General features: G+C 60.3%; 1 protein-coding gene across 3 annotated transcripts; it reads left to right on the forward strand.

The window, feature by feature from the left end:
* The first annotated feature begins 2,224 nt into the window (after positions 1 to 2,224).
* Positions 2,225 to 14,507, forward strand: Parvg (parvin gamma). Of its 3 annotated transcripts, XM_090358356.1 has the most exons (12): positions 2,225 to 2,334; positions 3,029 to 3,093; positions 3,942 to 4,044; positions 5,004 to 5,144; positions 5,883 to 5,998; positions 6,410 to 6,462; positions 7,672 to 7,694; positions 8,863 to 8,921; positions 9,111 to 9,179; positions 10,368 to 10,469; positions 13,938 to 14,010; positions 14,269 to 14,507. In XM_090358356.1, exons 1-12 carry the CDS (start codon positions 2,256 to 2,258, stop codon positions 14,376 to 14,378), a joined length of 993 nt encoding a protein of 330 aa, XP_090214482.1. In that variant the 5' UTR covers positions 2,225 to 2,255; the 3' UTR covers positions 14,379 to 14,507. The 3 variants fall into 3 exon arrangements, with proteins under 3 accessions (XP_090214482.1, XP_090214490.1, XP_090214473.1); XM_090358347.1 differs by lacking the exons at positions 2,225 to 2,334; positions 3,029 to 3,093; positions 3,942 to 4,044 and having other exon boundaries at positions 4,251 to 5,144; XM_090358364.1 differs by lacking the exons at positions 2,225 to 2,334; positions 3,029 to 3,093; positions 3,942 to 4,044; positions 13,938 to 14,010 and having other exon boundaries at positions 4,238 to 5,144; positions 14,269 to 14,360.
* The last annotated feature ends 893 nt before the right edge of the window (positions 14,508 to 15,400 follow it).

A 15,400-nucleotide genomic window follows, 5' to 3' on the forward strand; every position in this document is an offset into this window, starting at 1 on the left:
CACCCAGCCTCCCAGCTCAGGACTCCAGGGGCTGAGTCTTCTCCCCAGCTTCCTAGAGACCAGCTGTCCTCACCCAGCTGGTCCTCTTGGGAACATATGTGATGCCTGTTCTGTCATACTCTGGTGGGCCGGAGCCCGGGTCAGAGGCCAGGTGGGTCGGAGGCCCGGCTGGGTCTGCGCCGTGACTGCTGTGTCTCCACGCAGGCCTCTGTGAGTCTGGCCTCCATCTCTGTGGTGTTTACTGAGCCCCTCCATTTGAATCCCGGGACTCCGGGCTCCACGGTCCGCAGCCTGATGGCCCCGGTGTGACCTGTGTACTTGACCTTTCTGTGTACTTCCCGCCAGCGCCCGGCCCAGCCTGTCCACCTGGCCTGGGTGCTCTTGGATCCTGGCTTGTGCTGGCCAAGGGGACAATAGGAAGGGGGACGCCAGTAGTGATTTGGAGAGTGCTGTGTGTGCCAGGACTGCTGTGGCAGAGCCAGGGCCAGCCTGCCAGGGACCAGGGGCCGTGCCGTCCACAGCCAGCCTGGCTCAGGAGCCCGCCAGTTCCCTGGCTTGGGAGCAAGCCACTGTAGATAACCAGATGCCAGCGGGCCAGCCAAAATTGCCCATCTGTCCTAGATGCCTTGCCCAGCCCACCCAAGCCATCTGTTGAGAACCGTTGACTCAGGCCCCTCGCGTCTGGACTGGTTTGTTACACAGTGATGACGAACCACCCACCTTCCCTGGGGACGTGGAGGACTCCTCTGGCGGCAGGTGGAGTGTCAAGGCCTGGGCGTCCCCGTGGGGGCGGGCAGAGCCACCGCATGGAAGCAGAGGGCCATGTGGTGGCCAAAGTGGAAAATGACCTGCAGATGGCCGGTGCAGAATACTGCCCCCCCATTTCTAGGCTAAATAGCAGGGGAGGGCAGGGAGGGCCTGGCCTCCTGTGGGGAAGGGACGGGGGGGGGGGAGAAATGTAGGGAAAAGTCCTGGGTGTGGTCAGGGCCCTTCCCCGCCAGGACCAGGCCTCCCACAGCCTCTTCCCTTCAGGAGCCAGGGACACCGCTGCTCACCCAGAGCAGAGAAGAGGAGGGGCCTCTAGAGGAAGTGGGTGCCTCAAGAGGAAGTGAGGGCCCCGCTGCCCAGGCTGGGGGACCGGAACCGGCCTCTAGGGGAAGCTGGGGACCCTGCCTGCCGCCTGGGCCCTGCCTTCCTGGCGTGGAGGGAGCTGCAGGGGAGCCCGCGAGCACGCTGGTCCTGAGCTGCTGGAACCTTCTTCCTGTCCACAGGTGTGGTGTGGGGTCCCACGTGGGGTCCCCTGATAGGGGGAGCAGTTAGAGGGGATCCCCAGGTGTCCCCACATCGCCAGGCGCCCCCTGACCCGGAAGTCCCCTCCCTGCCCCTCTGTGCAGCCAGGGGACCGTCCTGTCCCATGTCCCCCAGGGTGGTCATGTCTCCTCCCGCCCCCAGCGCTCTTCTCTAGAGCAGGCTGGGCAGGGAAGGGGGCGGCAGCGCTGGTCTGCGCCCGCAGGGCTGCGTGTGGCCCCGCGTCCAGCACGCCCTGTACAGGAGTGCCAGGGCCAGCGAGGACGGAGGTCTGCCGAGCGTCACACAGCCTCCGTGAGCCCTTCCTGGGCTCCTCTCTTCTGCCAGCCGGGAAGCAGGGCCCAGGGCCAGTGCCTGTCTCGGTGTCCTCCCCGCTCCTGGCTTCCTGCAGGATGGGGTTTCCAGCTCCCCCGGGGCGTGCTTGCCTGTGAGGGTTTGCTCCCCACACCTGGATGTACGAGTTGAGAAGGTGCAGGGGTGGGACGAGAGTGGGGGCATACACGGAACCTGGCACAGGACAAGAGGACGCTCGCCGCCGGCTGCCTCTGCCTCCAGGCGCGGGGCACACCAGCCTCTCTGACCTGCTGGTCCCCAAAGATGCCAGCGTCTGTTCCCAGAGGATCTCCTCCACACGTGGAGTGCCCTTCCCCTGGCCAAGCTGTCCTGGGGGGCCTGGAGCTTTCAACTCTGTCCTAGAGCTGGGGTGAGGGCTGGGCCACTGCTCTGCCCAGTCTGTGTTGGGGCCACGCCTCAGCCCAGGGCTCTTGTGCACCCCAGCTCCGCCAGGCTAGCCCCAGTTCCTCCTCCTCAGGGCCTTAGCCCTGGGTTTGTCTTCTGGGGGTCCTGGCCCAGCCCCAGCGCCTCCTAGCCTGGCGGATCATGGGAACAGTGAGCCCCAGCTTCCCAGATGACGCCTGTCCCTGTACCCTCCAGGACCGACAGAGAAGATGGAGCCGGAGCCTCTCTACAACCTGCTCCAGCTCCCTAAGGAAGCGGCCGGGCCATGTGAGGAGGAGCTCCCGCAGGGTACGGCCCGGCCCGCTGGGGGGCGGGGTGGGGGGCGGGGCCCGGGTCGCTGGCTCCGAGCAAGGGCACAGCCCGGTGCCTGACACTGCCAGCTCCCACCAGAAGTGAGCCAGAAGCAGCCAGCAGGGTCCGGGGCAGCGCCGGCCAGCTGCACCAGCTGCACCGTTGCACCGTTCCGCCTTACATGGCCGGGAAGGAGGAGGAGGAGGCTGCTTAGGGTGGGGCCTTGCTCATCGGGAAAACATGTTTATAGTTCATTTCCCAAATTCTGAAAAGCCAGACTAGAACTGAGACGATTAAGAGTGACAAGAAATCTGCCCTGGGAAACTGGAGAGCCTCCATGCGTTCATCCACCCTCTGCCCACCCACCTGTCCATCCACCCATCCATGCACAGCCTCTGTCCATCTTTCCATTCCTGCATCCATCATTCATTCACCATCGTCCATCTATGCATCCATCCATCATCATTATCTTTCCATCTATTTAGCATCCATCCATCTACCCATCCATCCATCTTCCCGTCATCCATCCATTATCTTTTTATCCTCACACCCATTCTCAATCCCTTCATGACTTTCCATCCATCCATCCATCCATCCACTATCCATCTATCTGTCCTTGTGACCCGGTCCCTGGGTGACCTGCAGGGAGATGGCTGTCCAGTTCCTATGTCATGTCCACCTCTGCCACCAGGAGAAAAGAAGAAATACCTGCCACCTAATTCCCGGAAGGACCGAAGATTTGAAGAGCTGCAGAAGGTACGCCAGCCTTCAGCACGGGGCCCCGTGCTCCCCGCTTCTCTCAAGGGGGGTGAGCCTCCCTTGTGCAGAGTCAGGACAGCTGGCCTCCATCCCCTCCTTGGCCTCAGCCTGGCAGGCGGTGGCCCTGAGACTGCGGGAGACATGACGAGTGGCTGTGGGAATGAACGCGGGTGGGGTGTTGATTGCTGCCTTCTTGTGCCAACTCCACAAGCCTCCTGGTGGTGGCAAGCAACGTGCTGCCATGCTGGAGAGGCGGCCTGACCGGCATGGGCCCCCAGAGCTGGTTGGAGCCAGGCCATCAGGTGCTAAGCCTGTGCTGCTTGCCTGCTTGGCTGCCTGAGGCAGCGGACAGCTGTCCCAGCAGGCCAGCATGGCCTGGGCACCCTTATCTCTGTTCCTGGCATGGTGGGTTTGGGCCTCTGCTGCTCTATGTCTTCTATCTCCAATCTGAAGCCTGCCTCCTCCTCCATGGAGGCCTCCTGGCCTGCACCATCTTCCAGACCCAAGACTCTATGGTTCCTTGCTGCATCAGCCCTCTCTTTGGGGCACTCACCGCCCTGCCCCATGCTGCTTTCCCCGTTTGGGGTGTTTATGACAGCTATGCTGATTGCTGAGCCCCAAACCCTTACGCCACACACCACCGGGCCCACCTTGCCAGGTGTGGTGCCCAGACCCAGGGGCTCTGTGGGAGCCTGGAGGTCAGGGAGGGCTTCCTGCAGGAGGTGGCATTTGACCGGGCAGTGAAGGGTGGGTAGGAGTTGGGTGGCGGCGTCACTCCAGGCTGAGGGGGCAGCAGGGCCTGGTGGCCCCCAGCTGGTGGGTCCGTCGTTCCCTGGTGGCCGCAGGTGCTGATGGAGTGGGTCAACGCGGCACTGCTCCCCGAGCACATCGTGGTCCGCAGCCTGGAGGAGGACATGTTCGACGGGCTGGTCCTGCACCACTTGTTCCGTGAGTCCTGCTCTCCGCGCGGGGTTCTTGGCCCTGCCCGGCCTCGCCGGGGCTCCCCCAGGCCCCCCCACCGCCACCCCAGGGACGGGACTCAGTCCCTTTCAGGGCTAGCAAGCGGGAGGGGGATGTGGAGACCCCCCCAGGCCCCGGGCAGGAGGGGCTGACTGCAGCTCCAGCCCTGCCCGAGGCCTGGGGGCACTCCTTCTCACGCCCCACTCTCTCCGGCAGCTGTGTCACCAAGGGGTGGCACTCTGTCACTTGAACTGCACCTCCACCTGTGGCTTTTTGGGAGCTGGAAGTCTCACGGACATTCCTGCCCAGGCTGGCTTTGAACGGCAGCTCTCAGGTCTCAGCCGCCGGGTAGCTAAGGTTCCAGGTGGAGCTCTGATGCCCGAGCACTGATGTCCTCGGAAGGGTCTGACTGGGCATGCTGGGTGCCAGCCTGGGGCCGGGCAGCTCGACTCTTGGTAGACAGGCTTCTGAGAAGCCCAGCAGGCATGTGCAGGCTTGAGGTCGCAGGCAGGCGGTCAGCTCCCTGAAGCCCTCTGCTCTCCCTGTCCTCGATCAGATGGGAGACGAGCTCGTGAGCACGGGGCAGCGTGCCCAGCGACTCAGGCACGAGATGGCAGCCAGGGCAGGGTGTGGGGGTTCAATCCAGGCCACTCTTCCTGGGCTGAGAGGACAGGAGACAAACGGGAGAGGCTGTGGTGCCAGCCCAAAGTGGCCTGGGAGAGGTGGCCCAGGAAGGGGCTGGCTCAGCCACTGGCTCCAGCTCACGAGTGGACAGAGGTCTCCCTGGAGGCTGGTGGCACTTGCACCTGTGGGGGGAGGAATGCCCAAAGCTGGAACCCAGAGCGCGCACCCCCAGTCCCGTGCCCCAGCGGGGGCCAGCTCAGCCCTCCAGCCAGTGTGGTGCCCTGCTGTGGCCCCAGAGTGCTCACCGCCCCGCCGGCCTGCAGAGAAGCTGTCCGGGCTCAAGTTGGAGGTGGAGGAGATCGCGCTGACCGCTGCCAGCCAGAGGCGTAAGCTGGGCGTCGTGCTGGAGGCCGTGAACCAGAGCCTGCAGGTGGAGGAGCCCGAGGCCAAGTGGGCCGTGGAGGGTATGTGGGGTGCAGCTTCGGCCTGGTCCGGGCAGCGCACGGGGCCACCGTCCGGACCCCGAGGGCATCAGTGTGGCTGGCACAGCCCAAGGGTAACAGACCCAGGCGCCCCTTGCTCACTGCCGACCTCCCAGCCAGCCCAGCCACCGCTGGGTACGGATTTCCTTACCCCAGTCCCTGCACCTTCCTCATCAAGGGACCAAGAGGGAGGGGGGCCAGGCTGTCTGCTCTTCCACCAGGGGCCTTTGTGCTTTGTGCTCGCTTCCCTGGCCACCTGAAGTGTGAAAATTGTCAGAATGAAAATGGAGTGGGCTCTGCCCAACTCACCCCATTCTCCTCACTACTCAGGAGCTGAGATCTGAGGACAGTGGTTCAAAGCCAGCCCAGGCAGAATGTCCTGGAGGCTCATCCCCAGTGAACCACCAAAGAGCCAGAAGGGGAGCTGTGGCTCAGGTGGTAGAGCGCCAGTTGAGTGAAAAAGCCAAGGAACAGCACCCAGGCCAGGAGTTCAGGCCCCAGGACCAGCATGCACATACGTGCACATGCATGCACATAGACACACGCACACACGTACACATGCACACACATAGCCCGGGCTGAGGGAGATGTCCTTCCTCAGGCCCCACTGGCCAGAAACTGGACAAGCGCCTGCAGGGTCTGCAGAGGGCTGTGGAAAGCCAGGCTGCAGGGCTGCGGGGCCCCGGGGCCCTATGCCTCACTGCACCCTCCCCCCCCCAGCCATCTTCAACAAGGATCTGCTGGCCACGCTGCACCTCCTGGTGGCCCTGGCCCAGCGCTTCCAGCCCGACCTGCGTCTCCCCAGCCACGTCCAGGTGGAGGTTCTCACCATGGAGGTAACGCTGGGCCCGGGGGGCTGCACGTGAGTGGAGACGGGGGCCCTGGCTTGCATCCCGCACTGAGGGTGCCGTGGGAAATAGCGTGTTCCACCATGACTTGGGTCCCTGGGCTGGCTGAGACCTGGTGGGGATCTGGGGGGGGTTGGTGGCACCTGCTGGGCAGAGGTGGGGCTAGAGGCCATAGGAAGACCTGGCTGGGGGCACTCACATCTCATGGACCACCTGTGGCTGTCTGTGGCCACCTCGCACCCACCAGCCTCTGTTGTGACTACACCAGACCTCAGAGGCCACCCTGAGGAGGACACCAGGCAGGGCGGAGGACACAGGGGTCCCCAGGGGCTGCCTTCACCCTGGTGGGAAAGGGTCCCAGGGCTTCCCTGGCCCACTCCATCTTCTTTCTGTTCTTAGAGCACTAGGGCTGGCCTAAAGTCGGAGAAGTCAGTGGAGCAGCTCACTGGAGGGTGAGCGGGAACCAGGGTTAGGGGCTGCGGGGTGGGGGGGACAGGCCACCCCTCACGGGCTCAGAGCACAGCTGGCTTCGATCAGGGGGTACCACACTGGCGATGGTCAGGTGAGGTCTTTTGAGTTCTTGCAGCAGCTCAGGACTGCGCTGTGGCAGACTTGCCCAGCATTGCCCCTGCTCCCACAGTTGCTTAGGGCAGGAAGTGGGGGCAGCTGAGAAGGGTGGGCTCACAGCCTTCAAGGACTACGTCCACTCCTGGCCAAGGCCCCGAGGCCGGAGCTGGGTGGGCAGCACACAGCGTCTGTCCATCCCCACAGTGTAGCCCAGGTCACTGTCACAGCTGCTCTTCTGCTCTCCTTTGTGGCCCGGCTCCCTTTCCAGCCATGTGGCCACAGGGCCTTGGCTGACCCTTGCTCCCAGAGACCCTCACTTCTTTTTTTTTTTTTTTAATATTTTTTATTGTAATTAATAAAAGGGTTACATGTATTTGCCAGATAGAAGGTGCATTAATTCACATACATTGATACCCTTCCACATGTCTTGGTACCCATTACCCTCCCCCCCCTAAGACCCTCACTTCTATCTTCATCCACCCGTCCATCCATCTGTCTGCCCACCCACCCGTCCATCCCAACTTCTATGGAAGATGAACATGGTTGAAAAAACCACTGTAAACCAATAAGAACAGGAAGGACTCGACACAGAGGAGCCTTCCCGTACAGGTCCATGGGATGAGCTCTCAGGTCAGGCGAGGCAGGTCAGGGTGAGAGAGGCCAGGCAGTGGTGCTCTTTTGGTTGGGGTTGCAGGGTGCTGGAAAGTCCCATTCTGGGGGTGGCAACCTCACAGGAATGTGTGTGCATGAAAACATACTTTGTGCACTTTTATTAGACACCTCTACTTCCAGCTTTTGCTGGTTAATTGAAGATTAGAGTGTCACAGACTTACCCTCCTAGGCTGGCTTTGAACCCCCATGCTCTGATCTTAGTGTCCTGTGGAACTAGGATTATGATATGAACTGCTGTCACTGTTTCCATAAAGACCTATGCCTGTGCTGTCTGCACGCTGCTGGGCGGGGAGGGATGAGGGGAGGATACCCACAGCCCTGAGACTTTGACAAGCGCCACCCTGACATGAGGAGGGGTCAGGGCTACAGACACTTAAAATCACTTCTTTGCCTCTTTTCTTTCTCCACAACTTTCCCTTCAGCTCAGACAAGGACCAGCCTGCAAGTGAGTAACGTCTTGACCGAAGAAGAGCTTGCCCTGCCTGATGCAGGCATGCGCTAGTGGGCCTGTGGGGGAGGAGGGCCCGTGGGAGGGAGGGCTGGTTGCTGCTTCCCCCCTCATTTCCCTGTCCTCTGCTGTTTATATCTCCTACCCATCCACCCATCAACCTATCCATCTATCCATCCACCCACCCATCCATCCATCCATCCATCCATCCATCCATCCATCCATCCACCCACCCACCCACCCATCCATCCATCCATCCATTCACCCACCCACCCACCCATCCATCCATTCATCCATCCATCCATCCATCCATCCACTCATCCGTCCATTCATCCATTTATCCATCTCCCTAGCCATCATCCCCTCATCCATCCATTATCCATCTAGCCATGCATCTCTGCACTTCTCCATTCATCCATCCTCCATTTCTCTATTCATCCATTGACTTATCCATCCACTGATTCATTATCTACTCACTCATCCATCTGTCTATCCCAGGACTGATTTTCCTCGCTGCATTTTCCCTGCTTCACTTGTAGGCACAGAGTGCTAGAGGGGGCATTTCACCCACAGAAAGGGACCTAGCGCTGTGGTCTGTGAGTGTGGAGATGAGGGGGCAGCAAGCAGCTTGAGGAGGGACAGAGCGGCTGCTGTGAAGGATGCATCTGTCCCTGTGTTTGGCTTCCTTGAGGACACATTTGCCCCGGCCCCGAGTGGGAAGTCTGGCGCTTGCTTTATGGAGCACTTAATCGGGGTGGTGCCGCTGGCAGGCTCTCCCGGTGTGCACAGGGGCCTGAGGCACCGACAGGAGCAGCTTACTGCGAGCCTGGGCTGTGGGTGGAGGCAGGAGGTGCCCGCTAGTGTGGGTACTCAGTGATCTGGGGCTGGAGGAGGCCGGCCTGTGTGCAGACTGAGGATGCCGAGTCTGGGGGCCGTCCACCAGGCAGTGGAGATGAGGGACCTGAGCTCAGAGCAGGACACCATTCCTCAGGCCCACAGCCAGGGACAGCAAGCAACCCACACACGGCCTGTTTTGTTCAGGAATCCTGAACTAGAATCTCTGCTCCCATTGGGCTGCTTGACCTGAGAAACTGGTGCAAAATAATGTTTCCTTTTGGTGGGAAGATAATAGCGTGGTAACGTTGTTTGTCGGCTTGGCCTGCAGAGGACATCTTTGATGAATTATTTAAGGCAGCTCCAGAGAAAGTGAGCGCTGTGAAAGAGGTAAGAGGGGTCAAAGCCGAAGGTTCTCCCTGCCCAGCCTGCCCTGCTGGGGTGGGGGTGAAGGGCAGGGAGGAGGGGCGGGAGGGGAGGCCGGGCCTGGCTCTGAGCTGGCTGTGCTCCGGGACCCGGGGGCAGGGAGTCCCACACCTGAGCCTCCTGCACCTGACTTCCTCACTCGACTGCACGCAGACCATGCTGAGCGTCGTCAACCAGAAGCTGGAGCGCCTGGGTCTGTCTGTGCAGGATCTGGACACCCAGGTAGGGCCCCACACCCAGCCCGGATCCCAAACACCAAGCCCCCACCAGGTACCAAGCCTGGCACACACGCCTTCCCCATGTTAGGCCAGGACGGGTCCCAGCAGGCCCCACTTCACAGATGAGGACAGTAAGGCCCGAGGAGTGAGTTCACTTATCACGACCACACACCGTGGGTGGAGGTCCTGGGAAGCCACTTCCTCAGCGAGCCACGGGAGGTGTGCGTGGTGTGAAACACCGGCCTTACAGCCAGCTGGACACACGTCTCCAGGCCTGCCTGCCTCCAGGCCTGCGGGTCCCCACCTCAGCCGTGTGGCCCGGGGTGGACTTCTTTGACCTCTCAGGTCCTGTTCTTGATTGCTGGGGTTGGATCTCCCGTGCCCACCGAGCTGAGGGGTTGGACATGAGCACCCAGTGTGCGACGCTGTGGGGCTGCAAGGCACCACGCATCTGGTTTTATTGTAGATCCTGTGTATAAACAGGATGATTTCCTAGCTTTTTATTCCGGTCTCATCTTTACTTCTCCCTTGGTTAAAAAAATATATTCATGTGGAGGAGGGTGGCAGTGCCAGGACGGTATTTGGTATACTGATGAAAATGTAAGTGCACTGGCATCCGGGACGCCAGCGGGAGAGATTTCAGCTCCCCACCAACAACGCTGGAACGGGCTTCTCACGAGGAAACCCATGAAGGACTCGGGGCCGTGTTCTTCCTGGGAGATCTAATCTTTGAAGAGATCCACTAGGTGCATTAATGTCTGATGAGCTGGTGGCGGAGATGACAGCTTATCTCTGAACACCCAGAGAACAGACAGAAATACTAATGTCTGGCTGCAAGAGGAGCGGCTGCCGTCTCTGCTTCTCCTGACAGGATAATCTCACACTTAGTTGTTTTCACCGGCGCTCCTAGAGTTCTGGAGCAATATGTCATTTAAAATGATGGGAGGCGAGTGTACAGAGAAGCTGCCAACAAACTCTTTTTATTGAGCACGTACTGTACACTGGGCCACCGTAATTGCTGTGTTCCTGTTTACAAGCCTATAAGGCCGGGAGGCATCCCCATTTCTATAACGGAACCCGCGGCTGAGAGAGGCCGTGCAATGTCCTGAGGGCCACACAGTCTGTAAAAGGCTGCTAGAACCGTCGACTTTGGTCCCTGCCACCCCTGAGCCTCCAGTGCCTTTCTCTGTAGTTTGCAGATGGTGTCTTCTTGCTCCTGCTAATTGGACAACTGGAAGGCTTTTTCCTCCACCTGAAGGAATTCTACCTCACTCCCAGTTCTCATGAAGAAATGGTGAGTTTTCCAGGGGCTTTCCTGCATGGTGGGCCTTAGAGTGGACAGATCTGGGCACCAGTGCACCAGTGTTGGTTCATCTACTGTGAAGTAGCCTGTGGAGTGACAGTTCCATCCGCCCACCTAATCAACTATCTACCCAACTGCCCATCTATCCACCCTAACCACCCTTTCATCCACCCACCCAACCACCTACCCAACCATCCTCCCACCCATCCATCCATCCACCTATCCACCCATCCATCCACCCATCCACCCACCCATCTACCCACCCATCCACCCACCCATCCAACCATCCATCCATAAATCCATCCATCCATCCATCCATTCATCCATTCATCCATCCATCCATCCATCCACCTACCCATCCATCCATCCATCCATCCATCCATCCATCCATCCACCCACCCATCCACCCACCCATCTACCCACCCATCCATCCACCCATCCACCCATCCATCCATCCATCCACCCACCCACCCATCCACCCACCCATCCATCCATCCACCCATCCACTCATCCATCCATCCACCCATCCACCCATCCACCCATCCATCCATCCATCCATCCACCCACCAAAGCATCCATGCATGCACACAGGCATCCACCCACCCACTCATGCGTCTATCCTTCCATGCATCCACACACCCACGCATCCACCCATTCATCCATGCATCACTCCATCCATTCACCCAACCCATCCACAATCCATCCATCCATGCAGCTATTCATGCATCATCCACATAGCTATCCATGCTTCTGTCCACGTATCCATGCATCCAGCCAGGCTTCCACCCAATTACTTACTTCCACCCACTCCTTCCCATTTGTCCATTCATGCTTCTGTCTGACCATCCGTGTGTCCCTTGGAAAGAGGGTGAACCAGGAGCTGAGAGGGATTAAGAGGGGAGACGAAGCTGGACCCCTCGGCTCCCACCTGTAATCCTAGCTACTTGGGAGGCTGAGAACGGGGGGCTGCAGATCAAGGCAAGCTCAGGCTGAGGAGCCCCTCAGGAAGGGCTTTCAAAACCCAGGCTCTGGAAGCCCCAGCCCATCCTTGTTCCCTGGGTGTTGGGTATCATGACTGCATGCTGCACACCTCAGGCCCATGCCATGCCAGGCACAGGTAGGCCGACTCAGAGCCTCCCTGTGCTCAGCCAGCTTGCTGAGCACACTCACTGAATTTCAGAACTGGCCCCCAAAGGTGAGCGGGGTGACGAGGGTGGGGGCCGCGCAGTCTCATGGCACGAACCCTCTGGAGAACTGGAAGGCCCTCAGGGGAGGAGAGGCGCGCCTGCACCAGGGAGATCCTGCCACAGTGGCCTCTGGAAATTGGATTTTTCATGTGCAGCCCAGGCTTGCCCACACTGGTCACGGGAGATTGTCATTCATTTCCAGAACAGGAGTTAAGGACGGGCTGGTGGGGGGGGACAGAGTCATCTGCTCTGCAGAAATCAAAGTGTGCCCGAGCCAGAGCTGCCAGCTTCCTCCCACATTCAATTACTTCTCCCGGGAGGGCGCGAGGGGTCCCGGCCCTCCCTCCCTCCCTCCCTCCCTCAGCGGTGGGAGGTCATGGCTCCTCTTCAGCATCCCAGGCTGTACCCTGAGAAAGAGGCTGAGTGGAGAGGGTGGAAGACAGCTCTGGCGTGGGGAGGGCTCTTCTGGGAGGTGATCTTTGGTCCCCATGAGCTTTGCTGGGGAAGCATGTGGCAGTGAAGCCAGCAGGAGCATTTTTAGTGTCACCACTAGCAATTCCCAGAGGAGGAGTTGGTCTCTTACTGGCCCCCTAGCTCAGTGAGAAATTTTTTTTTTAACAAGTTGTTTTCAAAATGTTGGTCCCCAGGGGCTCTGAGACCTTCTGTAGTCAAATGACTAAGGGAAACACTCTGGAATATTCTGGTTTGGCACCAATACTCCTCAGGCTCAGAAAATCCCTGCAGCCAAGGGCTTCCATGATATTTTGCTCAATCCAGCCATTCCCGTCTGGCCCCGGCTTCCCTGGGCATCTTGGGGCCGAGTCACTATCATTCCTTCTCATGTTGACATTTATTTCTTTCCAAATGCAAATAATGTCTATGCTGAGACCGTGACCATAGCGCAAGTCCTTGCCTCCTAGAACTTTCCAGGGAGGGGACAAGGGGGGCTGGGACAAGGCTGATGGCTCTCAGGACTTCTGCTTGATCCGGATAGTTGAGAAGGGCGCCCCCCCGGGCGGTGGTGGTACTGCAAGCCATCTGCTGACCAGCTCTGGTCCTCACCAGGCCCACCAGCCTGGGGCCCACTCTCTGCTCTCTCTTTACCGTGTTGGGACTGTCCTGCCTCTGCAAGGCTCTGTCCCCTCCATGCTGTCCTTCAAGCTCTGCTCATGGCCTCCTGGCAGCTCCTCCCCACACTCATGTTAGCATGTGACTCTGTGGTTCTGTGCCTGCCATGCTGGACCTGCATGGCTGCCCCGGGGAACCACATGTGCTGGCCCCGGCCAGGATCTGTGGCCTGTGTGAGCTTACGTGCTTGGAGTGGGAGGGTCTCGGCCATCCCACCGGATACTCCTTCCACTCAGCCCCAGAAGTGACCAGAGGCGGCCTGCACCCCACTGCACAGGCTCTGCTCTGCTTGCTTTGCTCACGTGGTAGGCAAGCACTGCGCCCTGGGTTGCCGTGGGAACTGGCTGTCACCGCAGCGCAGCTGGGGTGACTGGAGCAGATCCAGGCACAGGGTTCCCAGAATCCTTGGTGTGGGCTGGCACGGGCCCTAGCAATCCCTGCTCTGGGAAGAGCCAGGTCTGAGGCTCAGTCCATGCCAGCCTCCAGGCAGGGATGGCTCCTCCATCCTCCAGCCTGCTTGGCCGGGGCACACATGACATGAGTCTGATTCTGGTACCTTCTTGCTTTGAATGGAGAGGTCCTGCGTGCTGTCCCTGAGCTGTCACTCAGTCGAGCACTCTGGTGCTTGAGCCACAGCTCTACTCCTGGCTTTTTGGTGGTAAAATTGGAGAATCAAGTCTCACAGACTTCCCCGCCCAGGCTGGATGTGAACTGCGATCCTTAGATTGTAGCCAGGATTACAGGAGTGAGTGACCAGTGCCTGGCATTGCAGCACTGCCTGAGCCCCTAGGCCATTTTCAGTCTCAGCTTCCCTTGCTTCTTTCCTGGGTGAACTCCCTGCACCTGACAGCCTCCACCAGGAAGCCTTCCTTGACCCCCGTGCGCCTCCTTGGAGCGGGCCGTTGGCAGCGGAGGCCCTCCTCCGTCCTGTGTTCTGTGTGCTCAGGGCAGGGCCGAGGGCCTCTGGTAGGGGCCTCCACAGGTGCTGTAAGGAGAGGCTGGTAGCCCTTGATGACCGCTGCCATTCAAAGAAGCCAAGCACGGGCGGAGGTGGGTGGGTGTGAGGGCAACAGGCGGCCTGGGGGCTGGGCCGGGGGGCTGGGCCGCCTCCTTTGCTCACCGCGGAGAAACCTTGTTCTTGCAGTTACACAATGTCACCCTGGCGTTGGAGCTGCTGAGGGACGAAGGCCTGCTTCACTCCCCCGTCAGCCCTGAAGGTGGGGGCTGGTGTCTGGGTGGGCAGGCCCCGGGCAGGAGCAGGGCGGAGGCGCCAGAGCCTTCCTGCAGGTCCTCAAGCCTCCTCCGGGGGGCGCTGCGGCCTCCACATCCACAGCGGGGAGGCGTGGGGTCCTGGGGACAGGGGTCCAGAGAAGCCAGACCACTGAGAGGCGTAGGAGAGGCCCAGGCACCGCATCCGGGCGGACCGAGCCCTGGGTCCTCCCGGCTGACGGCGCTGTGCTGTTCCCGACCTGCAGACATCGTGAACAAGGACACCAAGAGCGTTCTGCGGGTTCTCCACAGCCTGTTCTCCAAGCACAAGCTGAAAACAGATGCGGCGGGGGCGCCCCGTGGAACCCCAAATTAACTCATGCCAGGTCTCAGGACTGCTCTCTGGGCCCAGTGCCCCGCTCCTCCCCAGCCCAGCCTGTTCTGTTGTGTCTGGACTCTCTCATGCGCTCCCTCTGTCCTGCTCAATGAACGCCTCAGAACCCACGATGCCTGCGTCTGTTTTGAGCCCCCTTGGCCGTGCTCGGCGTATTTGAACAAGCCTGCCTCTGGGGGGATTCTGGAGCCCGTTGGGGTCTTGGGAGAGACGCTGCATGTGACGAGGCCAGACTCAGCCCCCGGGCTGCCCTGGTCCCCCGCAGCCTCCATCTGTGGTCTGCAGGTGGACACAATGCCCACTCCCCACTCCCTGCAGTCCACCCCACCCCCTGGTTCTCAGGCCATGGCCTCTGCATTCCTGCTGCCCGCAGCCCCCCCACCTCCTTCTCAGGGTGATGGGCCCAGGGCCACCATTAGCACTCAGCACGACTCCACCCCTCATCCCCCACCTACTGTTTCCTGTGAAGGAACCAAGGAACCATGGCCCTGGCCGACCCCAAGTCACGCCAAAGAAATCTGTGGTTGACGCGTGTGCTCAGGTCTGTCTCCAGTCTGTCCCCAGGGAGGGATCACATCGCTCTGCCGTGGTGAGACTCAGAGTCTTTGGCAGAGAAAAAGGAACTCATAAGAAAGGGAAGCTCGGTCCTTCCAAGCCTGGCTTCCTGGACTGCCCTGAGCGGCCATCAAGGGAAAGCCATCCTGGAGAAAGCACAGGGGTGTGGAGAGGTGGAAAGGGGTGTGACTGGGAGGGGGACGGGGCCCTGGGCTCCAAGCTGCCCTCTCCACCCATCTCCAAGCCTCTGGTGGTCAGGGAGGGGCTTGGGCCAGGGGCTGTGAGCCAGGCCACCTCTGCCAGGCTGGCTGCTGGGGTTGGCATGGGAGGGTGAAGGATGCCACACCAGGCCAGCCCTGGGCATCGGTGTGCTTCAAGGAGCCTTCTCCCCACCTGGCCTCCGCCGTGTGCGTGGACGGCCCCACCTCCGCTCCCTTCCCTGCTGCCTC

The sequence above is a fragment of the Megascapheus bottae genome, chromosome 2, assembly GCF_031878675.1.
Source record: "Megascapheus bottae isolate mThoBot1 chromosome 2, mThoBot2.hap1, whole genome shotgun sequence".
Taxonomy (NCBI): Eukaryota; Metazoa; Chordata; class Mammalia; order Rodentia; family Geomyidae; genus Megascapheus; species Megascapheus bottae.

What these genes read in the sequence shown, in the direction of transcription:
- Parvg (XM_090358347.1), top strand. Translation starts at nt 4,613, where the DNA reads ATGGGAGACGAGCTCGTGAGCACGGGGCAGCGTGCCCAGCGACTCAGG. An exon ending in GGCCAAGTGGGCCGTGGAGG is followed by an intron (nt 5,145 to 5,882) that starts GTATGTGGGGTG and finishes TCCCCCCCCCAG; the next exon opens with CCATCTTCAACAAGGATCTG. An exon ending in TGCAGGATCTGGACACCCAG is followed by an intron (nt 9,180 to 10,367) that starts GTAGGGCCCCAC and finishes CTTTCTCTGTAG; the next exon opens with TTTGCAGATGGTGTCTTCTT.